At 47.2% G+C, this 18369-nt stretch overlaps 1 protein-coding gene and 1 non-coding gene across 3 annotated transcripts; one reads left to right on the top strand and one right to left on the bottom strand.

Annotated features, from left to right (window-relative positions):
- Positions 1-243: 243 nt before the first annotated feature.
- Positions 244-15919, bottom strand: PXMP4 (peroxisomal membrane protein 4). 2 transcript variants are annotated; one of them, XM_002916389.4, is made up of 4 exons: positions 15630-15904; positions 8916-8978; positions 6540-6738; positions 244-2688 (listed from the first exon to the last, which is right to left on the bottom strand). In XM_002916389.4, exons 1-4 carry the CDS (start codon positions 15740-15742, stop codon positions 2425-2427), a joined length of 639 nt encoding a protein of 212 aa, XP_002916435.1. In that variant the 5' UTR covers positions 15743-15904; the 3' UTR covers positions 244-2424. The 2 variants fall into 2 exon arrangements, with proteins under 2 accessions (XP_002916435.1, XP_019652127.2); XM_019796568.2 differs by lacking the exon at positions 6540-6738 and having other exon boundaries at positions 15630-15919.
- Positions 6159-6265, top strand: LOC117795872. The gene has a single exon (XR_004620020.1). It is a non-coding gene; the product is annotated as a U6 spliceosomal RNA (small nuclear RNA).
- Positions 15920-18369: the final 2450 nt, after the last annotated feature.

The following is an 18369-nucleotide window of genomic DNA, read 5'->3' as shown; positions in this document are numbered from 1 at the left end:
TATACTCGTCATACTGTTTAATCCTCCACACCATGCGGTGAGGTGAGTGATACTAGCATGCCTATCTTCTAGATGAAGAAACAGAGGTACAGAATGGTTAAGTCACTTGCCCGAGCAAACAGGGCTGAGCCCAGGCACTCTCCCTCCAGAGTCTGTGTCCATAACCTCCACCGACTCTCAGCTTGCTGCACCAGAGGCCAATTTTAGTTTGCGTTTCCTCAATAGCAGACCCCAAGACAAGGATTTCAGTTCAAGTGGTTTATTTGGGAAGTGATCCCATGTTAGGGATGGAGATGGGGAAGGGTTGGGGGAGGAGTTATCAAGCGCGTGACCGTTGTGGGCAGCTGGAGTTCGGCCCTGCTAGGGAACCCCGGGAGCCAGTGTGGAGCATACGCCTCAGAGTCATCGGATGTGTTAATCCTCCAGACCTGCTGTGGGCGGCAGACCAGGTGCCGTGGCAAGAGCCCTCAGGCAGAAAGACACAGGGGTGACAGTTGGAAGAGCTGGCTGGTGTACAGTGAAGCGGGCAGTTAGAGGGGCCTCGGGGGAGCACCCCCCGCATCTGCTTGCTGATGGCCACCCCCTTCCTCCCCATAACCTTGAGATCTCATTCAGCCTTCACACAGTGAATTCAGGGACCTCCAAGATCACCTTCTCCAAGCGTGCGGTACAACATCATGGCTGAGAACACCGCTGTTAGAATCAGGCCTAATCCCACCCTAACAGCTCTGTGACTCGGCTTCCTCCGTCTGAAACACGAGATGATGGTTGGCTGCGCATCATTCCCTACGACCTTGTTACTCAAAGTGCGGGTCAGACCAGCAGCACCAGCGGCAGCACCCTGAAGCCTTTGGGCAAAGCAGATTCTCTGGCCCCACCCCAAACTCACGGAGTAGGAATCTGCATTTTAATGACATCACCAGTGACTCCTGTGCACATTTCTACTAGTAATTTCTAAAAAGAGACTGAAGTATTCCTACTGCATGGACCACATCTTCCTGGGGACCTGGTTTGGTTTGTCCAGCATAGTGATTTTAAAAATCGGACTGGCACGTGAGTCTCCAGTTCCCCAGGTTGTCATCACTGCCGAGTGCACAACATTTTCATTTATGACCCTTGCCAGACCCATCTAGGCATTTGAGTTTGCACCCCATTCTGGAACCCATCCTAGAACTAGTTAACATTTGCATAGCATAGCTTAGGTTTCTAAATGTAACATAAGGCACTAAAAAAAAATGGGTATTGAACTCAGGCAGCTCTGAGTTCAAACCCTGATTTGGCTATCATACTGGTTGTATAATCTTGGGCAAGTGACTTCCGCCCTCTGATCCTCAGTGTCCACATCTGTGAAATGAGGATCAAAGTACACACCTGCAAGGTCATTGTATGGGTTAAAAATAGTATGTGCAAAGCACTGGGGAGGACGTAGGAGCTCACTAAATGGAAGTAATTAGTAGTAACAGTAGCTCTTGTCGTTACACAAGTCCAATGTGGACCCTGGGTGTGCACTATGATTATCCTCATTTCATAAGAAACTGAGGCTCCAAGAGGTGAAGAAGCTTCCCCAAGGTTACACAGTGGTGGAATGGGGACTCAAACCCATGTCCCCTAGCTCTATATCTGCACTGTCCACTAGAATTTTCTGCAAGGATACAAGTGTTCCATATCTGTGTTACCCAGTATGGTAGCCACAAGCCACATGTGGCTACTGAGCACTTGAAATATGGCAGGTCCCCATTGAGACACGCTGTAAGTATACACCACATACCTGATTCTGATGACCCAGTACAAGAACAAGGAATATAAAATATCTATTAATTTTATATTATTTTTTACATGTTAAAGTGATATTTTAGAAATACTGGGTTAAAATATATAATTAAGATTAATCTCATCTGCTTCTACTTTTTTTCATGTGGCTACTAAGACAAATTTCAATTACATATATGGATCACATTGTGCTTCCATTGGACAGTGGAATTCCAGAGCTTCTCCACTAGAGGAACACCTGAGCCCAGGAATTTAATTTATTTCTAACATATTTGCAACCCACTGACCCCCAGCAAGAAGTCCTGTTACACAGAAGGCTCGAAGACCATAACCCACCAGAAAGAGACTTCAGGGCCCTCCTCTGAGCTCGCTGACCCGACACCCAGAGAGGGTGGCTTTCCCTGGTTTCACGGTAGCCAGCAGCCCCGCTGGAATCGTGCGCAAGCCTCCGCAGCCTGATTCCCCCTTGTTCCACCATTGGAGAGGACCTGACGGGACTTGGAAATCAGTGCTTTGGCTTCCGCAAATGTAACCCTGTGACAATAAAAGTTGGAGTCTGAGAACCATGATCTTGAGAAGGCAGGGTCCTTTGGGGGATTCACCGATGGAGCCGATCTCGGCTGTGGAAGCCCCCATCAGCACCTTGGGGCCACGTTACTTTGAGGGGAGGCTCTTGTTGTAGAGGAGGAAGTCTGAGATGTCATGCCAGACGTTGCTGTCCTGGTACAGATAGGTCATGGAGGACTGCAGGGATGGTTGCAGAGTGGGCCGGTGGTACTCAAAGAGCCACAGCACCAGCCCCCACACCAGCCCGGTGAACAAAGGGAATGGGTCCCACCTGGGCTCGGGAATGTAGCCCTTCTCCACGCCCAGGCGGCACAGGGCAAACAGGACGCGCGAGAGCAGGTACATGTTGATCTGCAGGGAGGGAATGACAGGGGATTACGGGAGGGCGCAGCTGCTGGGAACCTTCGGCCCACCCCCATGGCCTGGGGCACCTACTGCACAGGGGATCAGGGTCTTTCTTTCTTTCTTTCCTTTCAAGTTTATTTATTTATTTTAGTAATCTTTACACCCCATGGGGGCTCGAACCTATGACCCTGAGTTTAAGAGTCTTGTGCTCTTCCAACTGAGCCAGCCAGGAGCGCCTGGATCAGTGCTTTTCAAACCTCGTGTGCAAGATGATTTGAAGGGGTTCGTAGTAGGTATTTTAAAGATTTTAGTTATTTATTTATTTATTTGAGAGAGAGAGAAGAGGGGTAGAGAGGCAGAGGGACAAGGAGAGGGAGAATCTTAAGCAGGCTCCACGCTCAGTGCAGAGCGTGACACGGGGCTCAATCTCCAGACCCTGAGATCACGACCTGAGCTGAAATCAAGAGTCGGACGCTCAAACGACTGAGCCACCCGGGTGGCCCCGTAGTAGGTTTTTAATGTCGCTATTCTTTGCTGTAATTTATCATTCTTCATTAAAATTTTTAGAAAATGACTACATTTACATGTTTCAAAATTGAAAGGTAACTTGACACCAAAAACAACAACCCACACAAAAATAAATTGGTAGATTGGATCTCATCAAAATTTAAAATTGTTTGCTTGTGAAAGCCCATACGAAGAGGCTGAGAAGAAAAGCTACAGCTGGGAGAAAGTATTCACAAGCACATATCTGACAAAAACTTGTATCTGGAATATTTTTTTTAAAAACTCTCAAAACTCAACAGTAGAAAAAGAAACAATCCAATTAGAAAATAAGCAAAAGATGTGAACAGATGTTTCACTGAACTGGTTCTGCAGATGGAAAATAAGCACATGTAAAGATGTTCAACATCATTAGCCATTAGGGAAATGCAAATTAAAACCACAATGAGAAGCACTACGTAGTACACCTATCAAAATGGCTAAAATTAAAAATGTGAGAAACCAAATGCTGGCTAGGATGTGGAGAAAATGGATCATTTGTATATTCCTTATGGGAATGTAAAATAGTACAGTCACTCTGGAAAATAGATTGGCAGTTTCTTTCTTTCTTTTTTTTTTTTTTTTAATTTTATTTACTTGTCAGAGCTCACAAGCAGGAGCAGCAGACAGAAGGAGAAGCAGGCTCCCCGCTGAGCAGGGAGACCACTGTCAGACTCAATCCCAGGACCCTGGGATCATGACTCGAGCTGAAGGCCGAAATTAACCAACTAAGCCACCCAGGCATCCCCGGATTGGCAGTTTCTTTAAAAATTAAACATGCATGCGGGTGCCTGGCTGGCTCAGTCGGTTAAGCATCCAACTCTTGGTTTTGGCTCAGGTCATGATCTCAAGGTCTTGAGATCGAGCCCTGCGCATGGGTCTCCGTGCTCAGTGTGGAGTCTGCTAAGATTCTCTCCCTCTTCCTCTCCCTCCCCCTCTGCCCCTCTCCCCACTTACGCTTTGAGCTCTTTTTCTCTCTCTCTCAAATGAATAAATAAAATCTTAAAAAAATAATGAACATGCACAGGGCACCTGGCTGGCTGGCTCAGTAGTTGGAGCGTGAGACTCTCGATCTCAGGGTTCTGAGTCTGAGCCTCACGTTGGCTATAGCGATTACTTAAAAATAAAAATCTTAAAAAAAAATTAAACATGCATGTATCATATGACCCAGCAATTGGACTACTGGGCATTTATTCCAGAGTAATGAAAACCTATGGTCACCCAAAAACTTGTACAAGAATATTCTTAGCTGTATTTCTTTCTTTCTTTCTTTTTTTTTTTTTTTTAAGATTTTATTTGTTTATTTGACAGAGAAAGAGAGCACCAGTGAGAGAGGGAACACAAGCAGGGGGAGTGGGAGAGGAAGAAGCAGGCTCCCAGTAGAGGAGCCTGATGCGGGGCTTGATCCCAGAACACTGGGATCACGCCCTGAGCCAAAGGCAGACGCTTAACAACTGAGCCACCCGGGTGCCCCTTAGCTGTATTTCTAATAGCCAAGAGCTGGAAACAACCCAGATGTCCTTCAATGGGTGAATGTTTAAACAAAGTGTGGGGCGTCCATGTGTTCAATGGAATGAACTATCGATACACACACAACTTGGACGAATCTCCAGGGAATTATGCTGCATGCAAAAAGCCTAATCCCCAAAGGTTACATACTGCAATGACTCTATTTACATTAACATTTTTGAAATGACAAAATTTTAGAAATGGAGGTCAGAACAGTTGTTGCCAGGGGTCAGGGAAAGGAAGGGAGGGGGAAGGAGATGGTATGACCAGGATTCCTAGTCTTGGAAGTTCATAGACCAGTGACATTTCTAACAAAAAAAACCAAAAAACAAAGCTATGGAAACTTTCTCAAAATTTAAAATGCTCATATCTGTAGATTCCACAGTTCCACAGTAAGGGAATTTCAGATGGACTGACATGTGTAAGAAGATGTCCAAAGAAAGATATAGACTAGTGTGTGTATCCTGGCAAAAGGCTAGAGACCCCCTAAGTGTCCATCCAGAGGAGACTGGGGAAATCAAGGCTGGTCCATGACCCAACGGAGAGATCTGCTGATGTTAAAAGAATGATGGACTGACAAGAAAGGTCTCCCAAATACATCATTCTGTGAAGAAAGAGTGTGGTGTGATCTCACTGGTGGAAGACTCCCAGTATGTACAGATACAAGCACAGACAATTTCTGAAAGGGCCACACAAGACACAGTTAAAGTGGGGGCATCTGGGTGGCTCAGGTCATGATCCCAGGGTCCTGGGATCAAGCCCCATATCAGGCTTCTTGCTCAGCAAGGAGTCTGCTTTTCTCTCTCCCTCTGCCCCTGTTCATGCTCTCTCTCTCAAATAAATAAAATTTTTTTAAAAGGGCTTTAAAAAAAAAAAAAAAAAGACACAGTTAAAGTGTTCCTGGACAGTGGCTTGACAATTGGAGGGGGATGGGAGCTTTCTTTACAATTTATTTTCTAATTTTATTGTGATGCACTCCCAGCACCTAGAAGTTTGCCAGACACACAGGGGGTGCTTAGTCTGCATTTTTTAAAATGTGAAAATAAAATGTGATTTTTATAATTTGAAAGTATTTAATAAACTTGAGGGAGGCAAAGAGAGGGGCTGCCAACTTTTCATGTTGCCCAAGAAGGACTTTAAAACAACAACTAGCATTTCATTTCACAAAAAAATGGGATTTTAAAGAGGGGAAGATACAGAATAAAAGATCATTCTTTGAGTGTAATAAGTTTTGTTTTATGAAAATGTTATTCCAGAGTCTTTTTTTTTTAGTAAGCTTTATGCCCAACGTGGGACTCGAACTCAAGACTCTGAGATCAAGAGTCACATGCTCTACTGACCGAGACAGCCAGAGGTCCACAGAGTCATTTTTTTCTCATTTCACTGCACAGTGTTTTTTTTTTTCTTTTTAAATCTTTGCTCCAGTGCTCGCCTCAGCAGCACGTAGACTAAAATTGGAACGATACAGAGAAGATTAGTATGGCCCCTGCACAAGGATGACACGCAAATCCATGAAGCATTCCATAAAAAAAAAAAAAAAAAAATCTTTGCTCCAGAGAACACCATGCACATGGACTTGGGGAACCACGGAATTTCAGCAAGCCGCTTGATTTACAGATTGGGAAATGGAGGGAAAGTGACCTTCCCAAGATCACACAGGGACTGGTGGATCACAGACCCTCAGACGTGGAAGGGAGTAAAGAGCTCATCTTCTTTGACCTCCACCTCAAATTCTATACCTGGACCATGTCCCTCCCTGCTCCAGCCTCTGAGCCCTGAGCCCTATCCTGGAGAAGGGTCTTTACCTGGCTGTTGATGTTACTGTTACCTCCAAACACCAGCAAGCCCCCGATGAAGGCAGCCAGGAACGAGTGCACCTGGTAGGTCTCGCCCTGCACGTGGGCCTGCAGGGCACAGAGCCCCTTATAGGTGAACACAAAGCAGGCCAGGTTCCGGGAGTGGGTGTACGTGGCCTGCAGGATGGCCCGCAGCTTCTCCTGGAGGCTGAAGAAACACAGGGAGCTGCCATGAGTGCCGGCCCAACCACTTCCAGGGCATTCACCCACTGGGCATGCAAACCTGAGCCAGCAGGGAGGTTCATTCAGCCCCAGACCTCTAGCTTCCATGTCCTCGGGGCTGCTCTCCCACTGGACTCCATGTCACCTCCTCAGAGAGGCCTTGTCTCACCATCCTGTCCCCTTTTGCTTCACAGCGCTTCCACCAGCTGACGTTAATAGGCTTAATCTCTTCCCACTCCCACGCCACCCCAGTGGAAGCTACCAGAGGGTAGTGTCTACACCTGGCTTGTTGATCCGCAGGGCCCAGAATAGGGCCTGGCACATAGTAGGCACTCAGTAAACGACTTTTGGCATGAGCATGTGAAGACACGAATGAGGGAGTAAGATAGAGCCTACTTCGTACTGGAACTGGGGATAGGTTCTGAGGAAAAATGCTTGCTGCCCTCATAAGGTATATGATCTAATGGGAGAGAGAAACTAATAATCACAAAGCAAGCGGCAAACTTCGACCTTGACCAGAGATGATCCTGGGATCCGAAGGATGAGGAGTCGATGAGGTGGAGAGGGGAGAGGGGCTGCCTCCCAGGCAGAGGGATCAACACGTGCAAAGGTTCAGAGGAGGGACAGAGAGTGGGGAGTAAAGGAGCAGAGAGAAACCATAAGGGCCTGAGCAGAGCATGTGGGGGGAAAGAATGTGAGGACAGGTAGGGACATGCAGTTTTGTCTTTATCCTGAGAAAGGTGCACATTTAAGTTGGGCAAGGATTCTATTTATCCTTTAAAATTAAGTCACTAGGGGGCAGTGAGAGAACACAAGGAGAAGGGCAGCGAGTACTCTGGGAGGTCAATTCAAGGATCCTGCAACCAAGTGCTCTCAGGGCTAGATGAGGGCCTTAAGTGGGTTTACTGGCACCTGTGGAAATCTGCCAGGTGAGTGGGGACAGCCAGAAGTCAGCTGGTTCTTGCCTCAGAGGAACATGAGGCCGGTGTTGCCAGGTTTTTTTTTTTAATCTTTTTTTTTTGTTTGTGTGTTTTTTAAGTAAATGCTATGTCCAACATGGGGCTCAAACTCATGACCCCAAGATCAAGAGTCACATGCTCTACTGACCAAGTCAGCCCGGCACCTCTAGTGTTGCCAGTTCTAATGCAAGAAAGCTGGATTTCCCAGTTGTGTTGGTGCTTATCTTGCCTTCAAAATGTTTCTAGAGGGCAGCTAGGTGGCTCAGTGCGTTAAGCAATTGCCTCTGGCTCAGGTCATGATCGGGTTCCTGGGACCCAGCCCTATGTTGCGCTCCATGCTCGTGGGGAGTCTGGTTCTCCTTCTCCCTCTGCCCCTCCCCCGGCTCATGCTCACACACTCTCTCTCAAATAAATAAATTTTTGAAAAAAGAGAGAGAAATCCTAAACAAAAATACAAAAAGAAAAAATCTTACAAGCTGGATTTGGCTAATAGGCTCTCCATGTATGCTTCTTATAAGCACCAGGTGAGGCTACCTGCATTGAAAACCAGGCCACAGAGTGGTTTCTGAGAAGTGCTGTGAGGGGAAAGCTCTGGGGGAGGGAGGAAGACCAAGAAGTTTGAGCTAGTGAAGGAGGTCACGGACAGTTTTCCCAAGGAAGTGATCCTTCCATAACTGGTATGGGTTGCCAAGAAGGAAATAAAGGTGGGGTGGAAGAGGAAAGGGTGCACCTGGTGGGGGTAACTGCCTAAGCAAAGGTGGGGCCACGGAGCCACACATGGCATGCCATGGAGTCCTGTGCACCCAGGCCACCCTGCGGTGGACCTAAGGGAGGGATGTGGGGTTGCAGCTGAGGCCAGGCAACAGAGGGCCTTTGGGGTTTGTTTAAGTTTTAATTTTAATTCCAGTATAGTGAAGAGATGCTGTTATATTAATTTCAGGTGTACAATACAGTGAGTCAACAACCCCAGACATCACCCAATGATCAACAGCACTAGTTACGGAGGGCCTTTTAAGGAAGGAAGCTGGGCTTCTCTGGAGGACAGTGGGAGCCCGGGGAGTTTTCAAGCAGGAATAATGGGATCAGAGTCATACTTGAGATGGTGGTAGCAGGGCCCTAGCTAGGAAGCTCTTGCAAGTGTCCTGGCACTGAGGGCTGACCATACTCTCCCCCAGTCTCAGGGGTGTGCAGAGAGGGTGGGTACCTGCCACTCCGGAAGAGAAAGGTCATGACCAGCGCATGCGGGGCCCGGATTTTGGCTCCGTAGCTGTAGAAACGAAAGGGAACAGTTACTACGGCATCACTGCCTCACAGTTTCTTTCTGGGCTCTCTGACGCCTTGTCCCCCCACTCCAGCACTAATCCTAATGTCACCCAGGAAGGGGAGATAATGCTGGCTTTCAAGTTAGATCCGGGTTCAAATCCCAGCTCTGACACCTTCTTTGTAGTGGGGCCTCAGGCTTGCTACTTAACTTCTCTGAGCCTCAGTTTGCCTAACAGCAAAAGGGGTCATCAGGCTAGAAGGCTGGTTATAATTTCAGTGAAAGGGGACAATGTGTGTCAAAGGCCTCCACCGTCCCCACCCACTGGCAGTGTGGAGTTGCTCCCTCGGTCCCACCCATCCTATTAAAACTTCTATCACGTCCCAACTTAAAAGCCACCAATACCTTTCCAGTCTTCACAGAATAAAACCCAGGCTCCTCCCACAGCCTTGAAAGTGCTGCAGGATTTGGCCCATGCTTTCTTCTCCTTCCTCTCTTGCCCTTCTTCTCCTGCTCCAGCCCCATGGCCTTTCTGGAGTTTCTCTGACACAGGAGCTGCTCCCCTGCCTCTGGGCGGGCTGTTCCCTCTGCCCAGACCGCTCTTCCTTACTCCTCATGCGGCCACCGACTCCTCAGCCTTCCAGTCTCAGCTGCCACCTCTGTGGAGGCTTCCTACCCACCAGATGAGGTCAGGGCAATGTTTTCATGGCCATGGAGCTCCAAGCTTCTCTGCAGCGTTTTACAGTCCTGGGTTAATGACTCGATTACTCATAATTACTTATTCTATTCTAATTATCTCTTTCCTCCACTAGACCATGGGCGTTGTGAGAGGCTGTTTGATTTGACCTGTGCAGAGTCCCCAGTACCTTGCATGGTACTTGACATATAGCAATGTGCTCTGTACATGACTGCTGACTGATTCTACAACAGCCCTCAATTATCTGTGAGGGGAGGTAGCTTCTGGAAGTTTCTACTTTTAGCTTAGTCTATTGTAAAGTTAAAAAATTCCCTAAAGTTAACAAATTCCCTAAAACTGTTGCTGAGTAACATCGTATTTCCTTCTACCTATTCAAAATGTACTTCTTTCCAACTATGATACACAGGAGGACCCCAGTGTTGTAAAAATGGATTAAAAAAAAAAAGATTGGAAGGAAATATGCCACAAAGTTATTAGCAATGTTCCCTGAGCCAGAGGAATATGGGAATTTATTTTTGCCTTTTTCTAACTTTTCTATATTTCCCAAATGATCTGTAATGGTTAAGCATTGCTTTTAAAATTAAAATAATTGCAGGGTGCCTGGGTGGCTCAGTCAGTTGAACGTCCAAATCTTGATTTCGGCTCAGGTCATCTCAGGGTGGTGAGATTGAGCCCATGACTGGCGCACTCAGCAGGGAGTCTGCCTGAGATTCTCTCTGTCCCTCTCCCTCTGCCCCTCCCCACCCAGAGCGCTTCCTCTCTCTGTAAAATAAATAAATAAATCTTTTTTAAAAATTAAATTAAAACAACTGAAATAAACTTTTTTTTTTAAAAAGTAGGCCCTCTGCCCAAGGTGGGACTTGAACTCATGACCCTGAGATCAACAGCCCCATGCAGTACCAACTGAGCCAGCCAGGTGTCCCAAAATAGACATTTTAAATGTTACATAAATGCCTCTTTTAAGACTCAAATCTCTTCTCCTGACTCTCCTTTTACCTCCTCATTTGAGCAACTGGGGATTATGTGAACATGAACACATCCATCTTCAATATTTTTTGTTTGTTTTTAAAAGACTTTATTTTTAACTAGTCACACCCAATGTGGAGCTCGAACTCAGAACCCCAAGATCAAGTTGCATGCTCCACTGACTGAGCCAGCCAGGCACCCCTGTTGTTTTAACTATACTCAAGTAGGTAGTAGAAAGGTAATATTTGGTGCCAAAGCCCTGCCATGTTTTGCTGTGTGAACTTGGATAAATCACTTAACCTCTCTGAGCCTCTCTTCTCCCATCAGTAAAAAGTATTCTCCCTTTCAGAGTTGCTTCTGGCAGGTAAGGACATAGCACATGTAAAAGTTCTAGTTCAACCAATATTAGTGTCTCTTCCTTTCTGGTTCTTTACTGGACTCCCTCTTGCCCCACCAAGTCCTCCAGGTGCCAGGTCCTGATCTTGCCAAGCTATAAGGTCTAAAAATCTTTGATGGCCTCCTTGACACGATACCAGGAGCTACGTATTGTTGTCATACGAGTATCTGTCACAGTTCATCACAGGCTTGTTAGAAACAGCAAAAGACGGGAAGCAAACCCATGTCCATCCACAGGGGGCTTTTGGGTGAATAAAGAATGGTCCCACCACGGAGTAGAATGCTGCACAGATGTAAAAGACTGAGGCAGCTCTTCGTGTACTGAGGGATATACTAGAACGAGATGTGTAAAATGTAAGATTGTGTAAAACGAGGTAATTCTTCCATAAATTTAAAATTATTTCAAAATAAAACTTGTCTTAAAGGTGTGGGGAAGATGGGGCCCCTGGGTGGCTCAGTCGTTAAGCGTCTGCCTTCAGCTCAAGTCATGATCCCAGGGTTCTGGGATTGAGCCCTGCATCGGGCTCCCTGCTCAGCAGGAAGCCTGCTTCTCCCTCTCCCACTCCCCCTGCTTGTGTTCCCTCTCTCGCTGCGTCTCTCTCTGTCAAATAAGTAAAATCTTTAAAAAAAAAAAAGGTGTGGGGAAGAATATACATATCTGCTTAGATATGCGGACAATATTTCTGGAGGGAGAGATGAGACTGGACACAGGCGTTACCTCCAGGAAGGGGGACTCGGTGACAGAAGAATGGAGTGGGCAGGACTTCAAAGCATCTAACCTTTTATTTTTTTTAATTAGGCTTAATGCCCATTGTGGGGCTTGAACTCACAACCCCGAGATCAAGAGTCACATGCTCCACTGACTGAGCCAGCCATGCGTCCCATAGCATCTAACTTTTATGCCTTTTCTGAATCTTACCTAATTTTTAAAAATTTTTTTTATTTATTTGAGAGAGCGAGAGTGAGAGCAAGAGAGAGTGTGACAGAGAACATGAGCTGGGGGAGAGGCAGATGGAGAGAGGGAGGAAGGCTCCCCACTGAGCAGGGAGCCCAATGCGGGGCTGGATCCCAGGACCCTGGGATCACAACCTGAGCCAAACGCAGACGCTCAACCAACTGAGCCACCCAGGTGCCCCTGAATGTTACCTAAAGTTTTTCTTAAGATATTATTTTAAAGTAATCTCTTCACCCAATATGGGTGAGCCAGCCTGGAGATCAAGAGTCGCATGCTCTACTGACTGAGTCAGCCAGGCGCCCCTAATGTTACTTAATTTTTAAAATACAAATTAAAGGGGCACCTGGGTGGCTCAGTCGGTTAGGCGTCTGCCTTCAGGTCAGGTCATGATCCCAGGGGTCCTGGGATCAAACCCCATGTCAGCCTCTCTGCTCAGTGGGGAGCCTGCTTCTCCCTCTCCCTCTGTCTACTGCTCTGCCTACTTGTGCTCTCTCTGTCAAATAAATAAATAAAATCTTTAATACAATACAAATCAAATTTGTAAATGTTAACAAGTTGAAGACAGTGTTCTTGTTGCTGAATTGCTTATCTTGTCCCCTGCCTAGCAGTGCGCAGGACCCTCATCCTGACCCCAGCAAGCTGTCTGCCTCACCTGTGTCTCTTTCCCCTGAACAATGAGGCCCTCAGCCTCCTCCAGCTCTCCAGCATGAAAAGAGCCCTTCCTTATACGCCAGACACAAGTGGAATAGTGCCCCCAGCTCCCTACATCTGCCAGACCCCATTCCCAAAGCTGTCAAACTCAGGTGGGAGCTGGTTACTACCATTCACCGGATTACTCTATGTCCTGAAAAAAGGAATGCCTGGGGTTTAAAAGGACTTAAAGGACATAATGATAGGTGCAATGTGATGTCTGGAAGGAGCCTAGTCTCAGCAAACTAACATTTAGGGAGAACATTTAGGGGACAGTTAGGACAATTTGACTATTAATTGGATAGTAGTCAACATTATAGGATTATTATTAATCTAGTAAGTGTAATCATGATAATTTAGCCATATAGGAAAATGCTCTTACTTTTAGAGATGCATAGTTAGGAGTGGAAGTCAGTGAGTTCAATTTTACAAAGCTCGTATGTCTTAGTCGTCCAAGTCCGCCTCCCTGAATGGATGGCCTCTCTCCATAAACAGCATATTCTTTTCCACCTCCAAGCCTTTGTTCAAACATTCCCCCTGCTTGGGTTGCCTTTCTACCCCTGGCAAATTACAACTTGCCCTTCAAAACATCACAATCGCCTCCTCTGTAAAGCATTCCTGGCACTGCCACGGTACTTTAAAGATTGATCTCATTAGGACCTTAGACTCTAGGTCCTAACAAATGGTCATGGTGTCTTAGCACTGAACAGTAATGGGATCACTGCCTTAGAGCACTCCATTTGGGTGAGGCTGTTTCCATTTTACAGAGGATGAAACTGAGGCTAGAAGAGATGAAGGCACCAGCTTTGAAATGAAGGAACAGGGCCAGAAAAGAGCCTCACCTTAGCAAGTGACTGCCCTGGCTGGGAAGGTCCCTGAGACCATAGGGACAACTGGATTGGGAGCAGGTGTACAAAGCTAGCATTGGCCAATGACCACTGGCACCAGGACCTACTGTATGACTTTTACTCCTGCTTTGTCCTAAGAATATCTTGGCAAAGGGCCACTGATGTTATCCCACTTAGGCACAGCAAGGCATAACTGATAAAATCTTCAGGCCCAGTAAGAACAAGTCCTACCTGATTCTAGATTCACATGGAAGCCAAGAGCCTGGCATTGGGGTCAGGGATCCCTGGGTTTGAATTCTGGCTCTGACACTGGCCAACTGATACAAGCATGAGTAAGGAGTTTACCTCTCTGAACCAGTCGTCTCATTTGGAAAATGGCAACAATCACAATTCCTACCTTGCACACTTATTCATTTGTTCAATAAATATTTGAGAGCCTGCTGTGTACCATGTAGTAGGAATGCACCAAGGAACAAAACAGATAAAAATTTCTGTCCCCATGAAGCTCACTTTCTAATGAGAAAGACAAAGCATAAAAACAGGATACAGAGGTGAACTTAGTGTCAGATGGTGACAAGGACTATGGAGAAAAATTAAGTATGGGAGGAGATGAGGAGTTCAGGGATGACCTTATTGAGGAGGTGACACTTAAGCAGAAGCCTGAAAAGGTGATGAAGTGATTCAGGCAGACATCCATGTGAATATAACAATAACACCAGCCAACAGTTATGTATATACCATGCATTGTGCTAAGCATTTCACATATATTGATTCAATCCTCTGACAGTACGATGTATTTTTTAAAAAGATTTTATTTATTTATTTGATAGAGAGTACAAGCAGGGGGAGCAGCAGGCAGAGGGAGAGGGAGAAGCAGGCTCCCCGCTGAGCAGGGAGCCCAACGTGGGACTCGATCCCAGGACCCTGAGATCACAACCTGAGCCGAAGGCAGAAACTTAACTGACTGAGCCACCCAGACACCCCAGCATGATGTAAGTATTATTATCATCCCCATTTTATAGAAATTGAAGGTTAGAGAGGCTAACTGACTTGCTCATGATCACACAGGTAGGGGCGCCTGGGTGGCTTAGTTGGTTAGGCATCTGCCTTTGGCTCAGGTCATGATCTCCAGTCTTGGAATCGAGCCCCACATTGGTCTCCCTGCTCAGCGGGAGCCTGCTTCCCTCTCTCCCTCTGCCTCTCCCCGCTTGTGCGCTTTCTTTCTGTCAAATACACAAATAAAATCTTAAAAAAAAAAAAGATTACACAGGTAGGTGGCACTAAGGTTCAAACAGAGGCAGTCCAGAGGCATTCTCACCACCATGCCATGCTGCCACCAGCAAGTCAACTCCAAGAGGGAAGGTCTTTGTTGGGTTTGTTCTCTGTTGCATCCCCAGTACTGGCACAGTAGGCGCTCAACAAAAGATTGCTGTTGTGCATGAGTTTTAAAGGAGAGGGAGCTCCCCTGCAGTTACCAGCCAGGTGAAATGACCCCAAGACCTCTTTTCCAGCACATCTGATGGCCAGGGTGCAATCAATCTGCCCAGCAAATATCTTCAGCTTCTTTCACAGTCGGTCATTCCTCAGGCTTATGCCCCAAGAGTCCCCTGGGCGGGATGGGGACTTAGAGCTAGAGTCATACAGATGAGGAGTGAAAAGTGGGATGTGAGCCCACAGGCAGCTTAACGGTGGGAGCATAGACAGAAGGCGCCGCAGGCCGGCTAGATGCCAGTGGCCACTTCTCATTGTGCAAATGTTAAAGCCAGACAGACCCAAGGTCACAAAGCAGGGGGATGGGGTGGGGGGGGGTCAGCCCAAACGAGGGGATACAGGGGCTGGAGTGGGAGGTGGTCAAGGCCAGTGTTCCAGGTTGCAAAGCACGGAGGACCCAGAAACAGCTTAACGGGAGCCCCAGCTCAGAAGGCGCACGGAACCCAAAATCCCCAGCGCCCACTGTGCAGATGGTGGACACCGAGGCCTAGAGACACACTAGTGCTGCTCAAGGGCACACAGAGTGGCTACGGGCCCAGAGTCCGCTCCTCCGACCTCAGCCCGACCCACCCCTCAGTCCCTCAGCCCCCACCCAGCCCGACGGCCCCACTCACACTGCCCCGTTCCGGAAGCCTTTAAGCATGGCCAACGCAGCGTGGTAGCGGCGCTTGCGCAACAGTGCGTTGACCGCATGGAGCAGAGCTCGTAGCTGCGGCGCGACGGCCATAGCGCGAGAGGCGCGCGGACCTGGGGGCAAGCAGCAACACCAGCACTGAGAGCCCCGGCTTCCGGCGGCACAGCTGGCGGCACTGGGCAGGGAAGCCGCGTCTTTGCGCTCACAGGCTGCGTCTGCTGTCACTCTCACGGCAAGAGCGGATCAAATGGCTCACCCGTCTCACACGGGGAACGAGAGGCACGCACTCTCTGGACTAGCGGTCTGATTGGAAGAGTGGGAGAGATTGTAACCAATCACAACGGGCTCCGTCCGCCTAGCTCTAAGGAAGGTCAGAATCATACTTCTGGGTTGGTCCAACCTAGTAGCCTCTTTCCTCCGTGCTGGGAGGCGATATGTCACCTGAGAGCTTGAAAGGAAGTTTCTTGAAAGAGGAGCCGCCCTCCCTAGAATTGGGAGGGCGACACTGGGAGGAGCCAGGGCCTCATCTTTACACAAGACTGTTCTGATTGGGTAACAGCGATCATAGCAAACTTCTTAGGGCATAAATCATATGACATCTCAAGGGCTCCCCTTTATTTTTCAAATCCAAATTCCTTCCCACAGTCCACAAGAAAGACTATAATCTGGCCCCTGCTTCCTTCTCTAACCTCATATCCTGTCATGTGCCACTCAGCCAAACTGGCCTCCTTGCTGTTCCTTGAGCATGCCAAGAAGGCTCCAGTCTCAGCTCCTTTGCCCCTAATATTTCCCTGACTGGTATGCATTACCCCCATGGCGGGCTCCTTCTCAATCTTCAGGTTTCAGATCAAATGCCACCTCTTCAGAGAGGGCTTCCTACATGTCTAATCTAAAGTAGCACTGTACTCTCTTTTATTTCCTTCATATAACTTTTCAATCTTTGAAATTATTTGTTTGTTACATGTCCATCATCCATTGCCCCTACCAGGCTGTAAATTCCATGACCGCAGAAACCTTGTTTGTCTTGTTTTCTCCTGTAACCCCAGCACTTAGCACATGGTGGGTGTCCAACATATGCTTGTTGAAGCAATACAGTTTGGGGTTGACATCTGCCAGAGTACTGGTGGGTGGAATTTGTGTCACTATGTGGAGTTGTCATTGGATAACAGCTACACATTGAGTGGTGGCTGTGGCTTGTGAGGGTATCCCCTAGTACTTGGGCCATTTGGTTTTTATCTGGGATATTATTGCCTGGGTCAGTGTCAGAAGATGGGGTCAGAGGTCAATAAAAGAGGAATTATAGTTGGCTTATTTTAGCACTGAAACTGGATTTTCTTTCTTTCTTTCTTTCTCTTTCTTTCTTTCCTTCCTTCCTTCCTTCCTTCCTTCCTTCCTTCCTTCCTTCCTTTCTTCCTTTTCAGTAATAGTGGACCAGTTTATTCAGGTAATTCTTCCTCTGAAAATAGTGGCAATGTTACATAAAATATAAAAATACCCTCTGAAAAACACTGAAAGGCTTATAGGTGACTGTCTTCTCCTTGTGTCTTCACATGGTCTTCTCTGTACATACATATGTCCAAATTTCCTCTTTTTATAAGGACACCAGTCGTACTGGATTAGGGCCTGCTTATATAACCTTGTTTAATCTTAAATACTTCTTTTAAAGGCTCAGTATCCAAATACTATCACATTCTGAGGTACTAGAGGTTAGAATGTCAACATATGAATTCTGGGGGGACACAATTCAGCCCATAGAAACCACCATATTTTGCTGTCTCCTACCAATGCCACTGAACAAGATGTCAGGGCCCAGCATTGCTATCTGTGTCCTCACTTCCTTTCCCTTGCAGCTGGGAATCTGGTTTAAGCTGCTCATGATTTCTTCCCTCCCCATGGAGAAGTTAACTTTTCTGGGGTGGCTGGAGCACTCATTGTGGAGGGGGACACTGGAGGTTTTCTCAAACTTTCCTTCCTCCCTCTTGGCTCCGTGGCTAGAATTACCATGTTACTTATATCAGGAGTCTCCAAGCTGTGATTTGATTCAGTTCAGTGCTAAGCAGATGGCCCTAAGGAAATAGGACCTAGGACTGACAGATTTGGGTGGACGAAGAGTTGGAGGTGAGGAGCAGAAAGTTCAGAGCAGGGGTCAGCTTTGATGGGGAGCCTGTTGGAAATGGGTTCTACATCCCTGAAAGCTCATTCAGTCGTTCTATCAGTCAGGTAGTCAATTAACAAGCATTTCCCAGGTAACTCTGTGTCAGGCTCTGAGTTTCCAACCAGAATGGATGAAGGACCTCCTCAGCTCAGAGAGCTCCTATTGAGGGGGTGGAGGGAAGGGGAATTTCCAAGAAAAGTATCACATGACAGCAGTAGTACCAGGTACTGTGAGAAACGGGAATAGCAAGGGAGGGAGGGATCTATCCTGGCAGATCAGGGAAAGCTTTTTAGAGGAGGCACAAAGCAAGCTTGTATTGTTCCAATGAGGGTAGAAGAACAGCATTTGGTAAGAGAGAACAGAATTTGCAAAGGCCTGAAGAAGAGATAAAAATTGGGGTGCCTGGGTGGCTCAGTCATTAAGCATCTGCCTTTGGCTCAGGGCGTGATCCCCGCCTTCTGGGATTGAGCCCCACATTGGGCTCCTCCGCTGGAAGCCTGCTTCTTCCTCTCCAACTCCCCCTGCTTGTGTTCCCTCTCTGGCTGGCTGTCTCTCTCTCTGTCAA

This window comes from Ailuropoda melanoleuca, chromosome 13 (genome assembly GCF_002007445.2).
Source record: "Ailuropoda melanoleuca isolate Jingjing chromosome 13, ASM200744v2, whole genome shotgun sequence".
Lineage (NCBI taxonomy): Eukaryota > Metazoa > Chordata > Mammalia > Carnivora > Ursidae > Ailuropoda > Ailuropoda melanoleuca.
The sequence above is the reverse complement of the archived record's forward strand: the minus strand, read 5'-3'. Positions and strand labels throughout refer to the sequence as shown.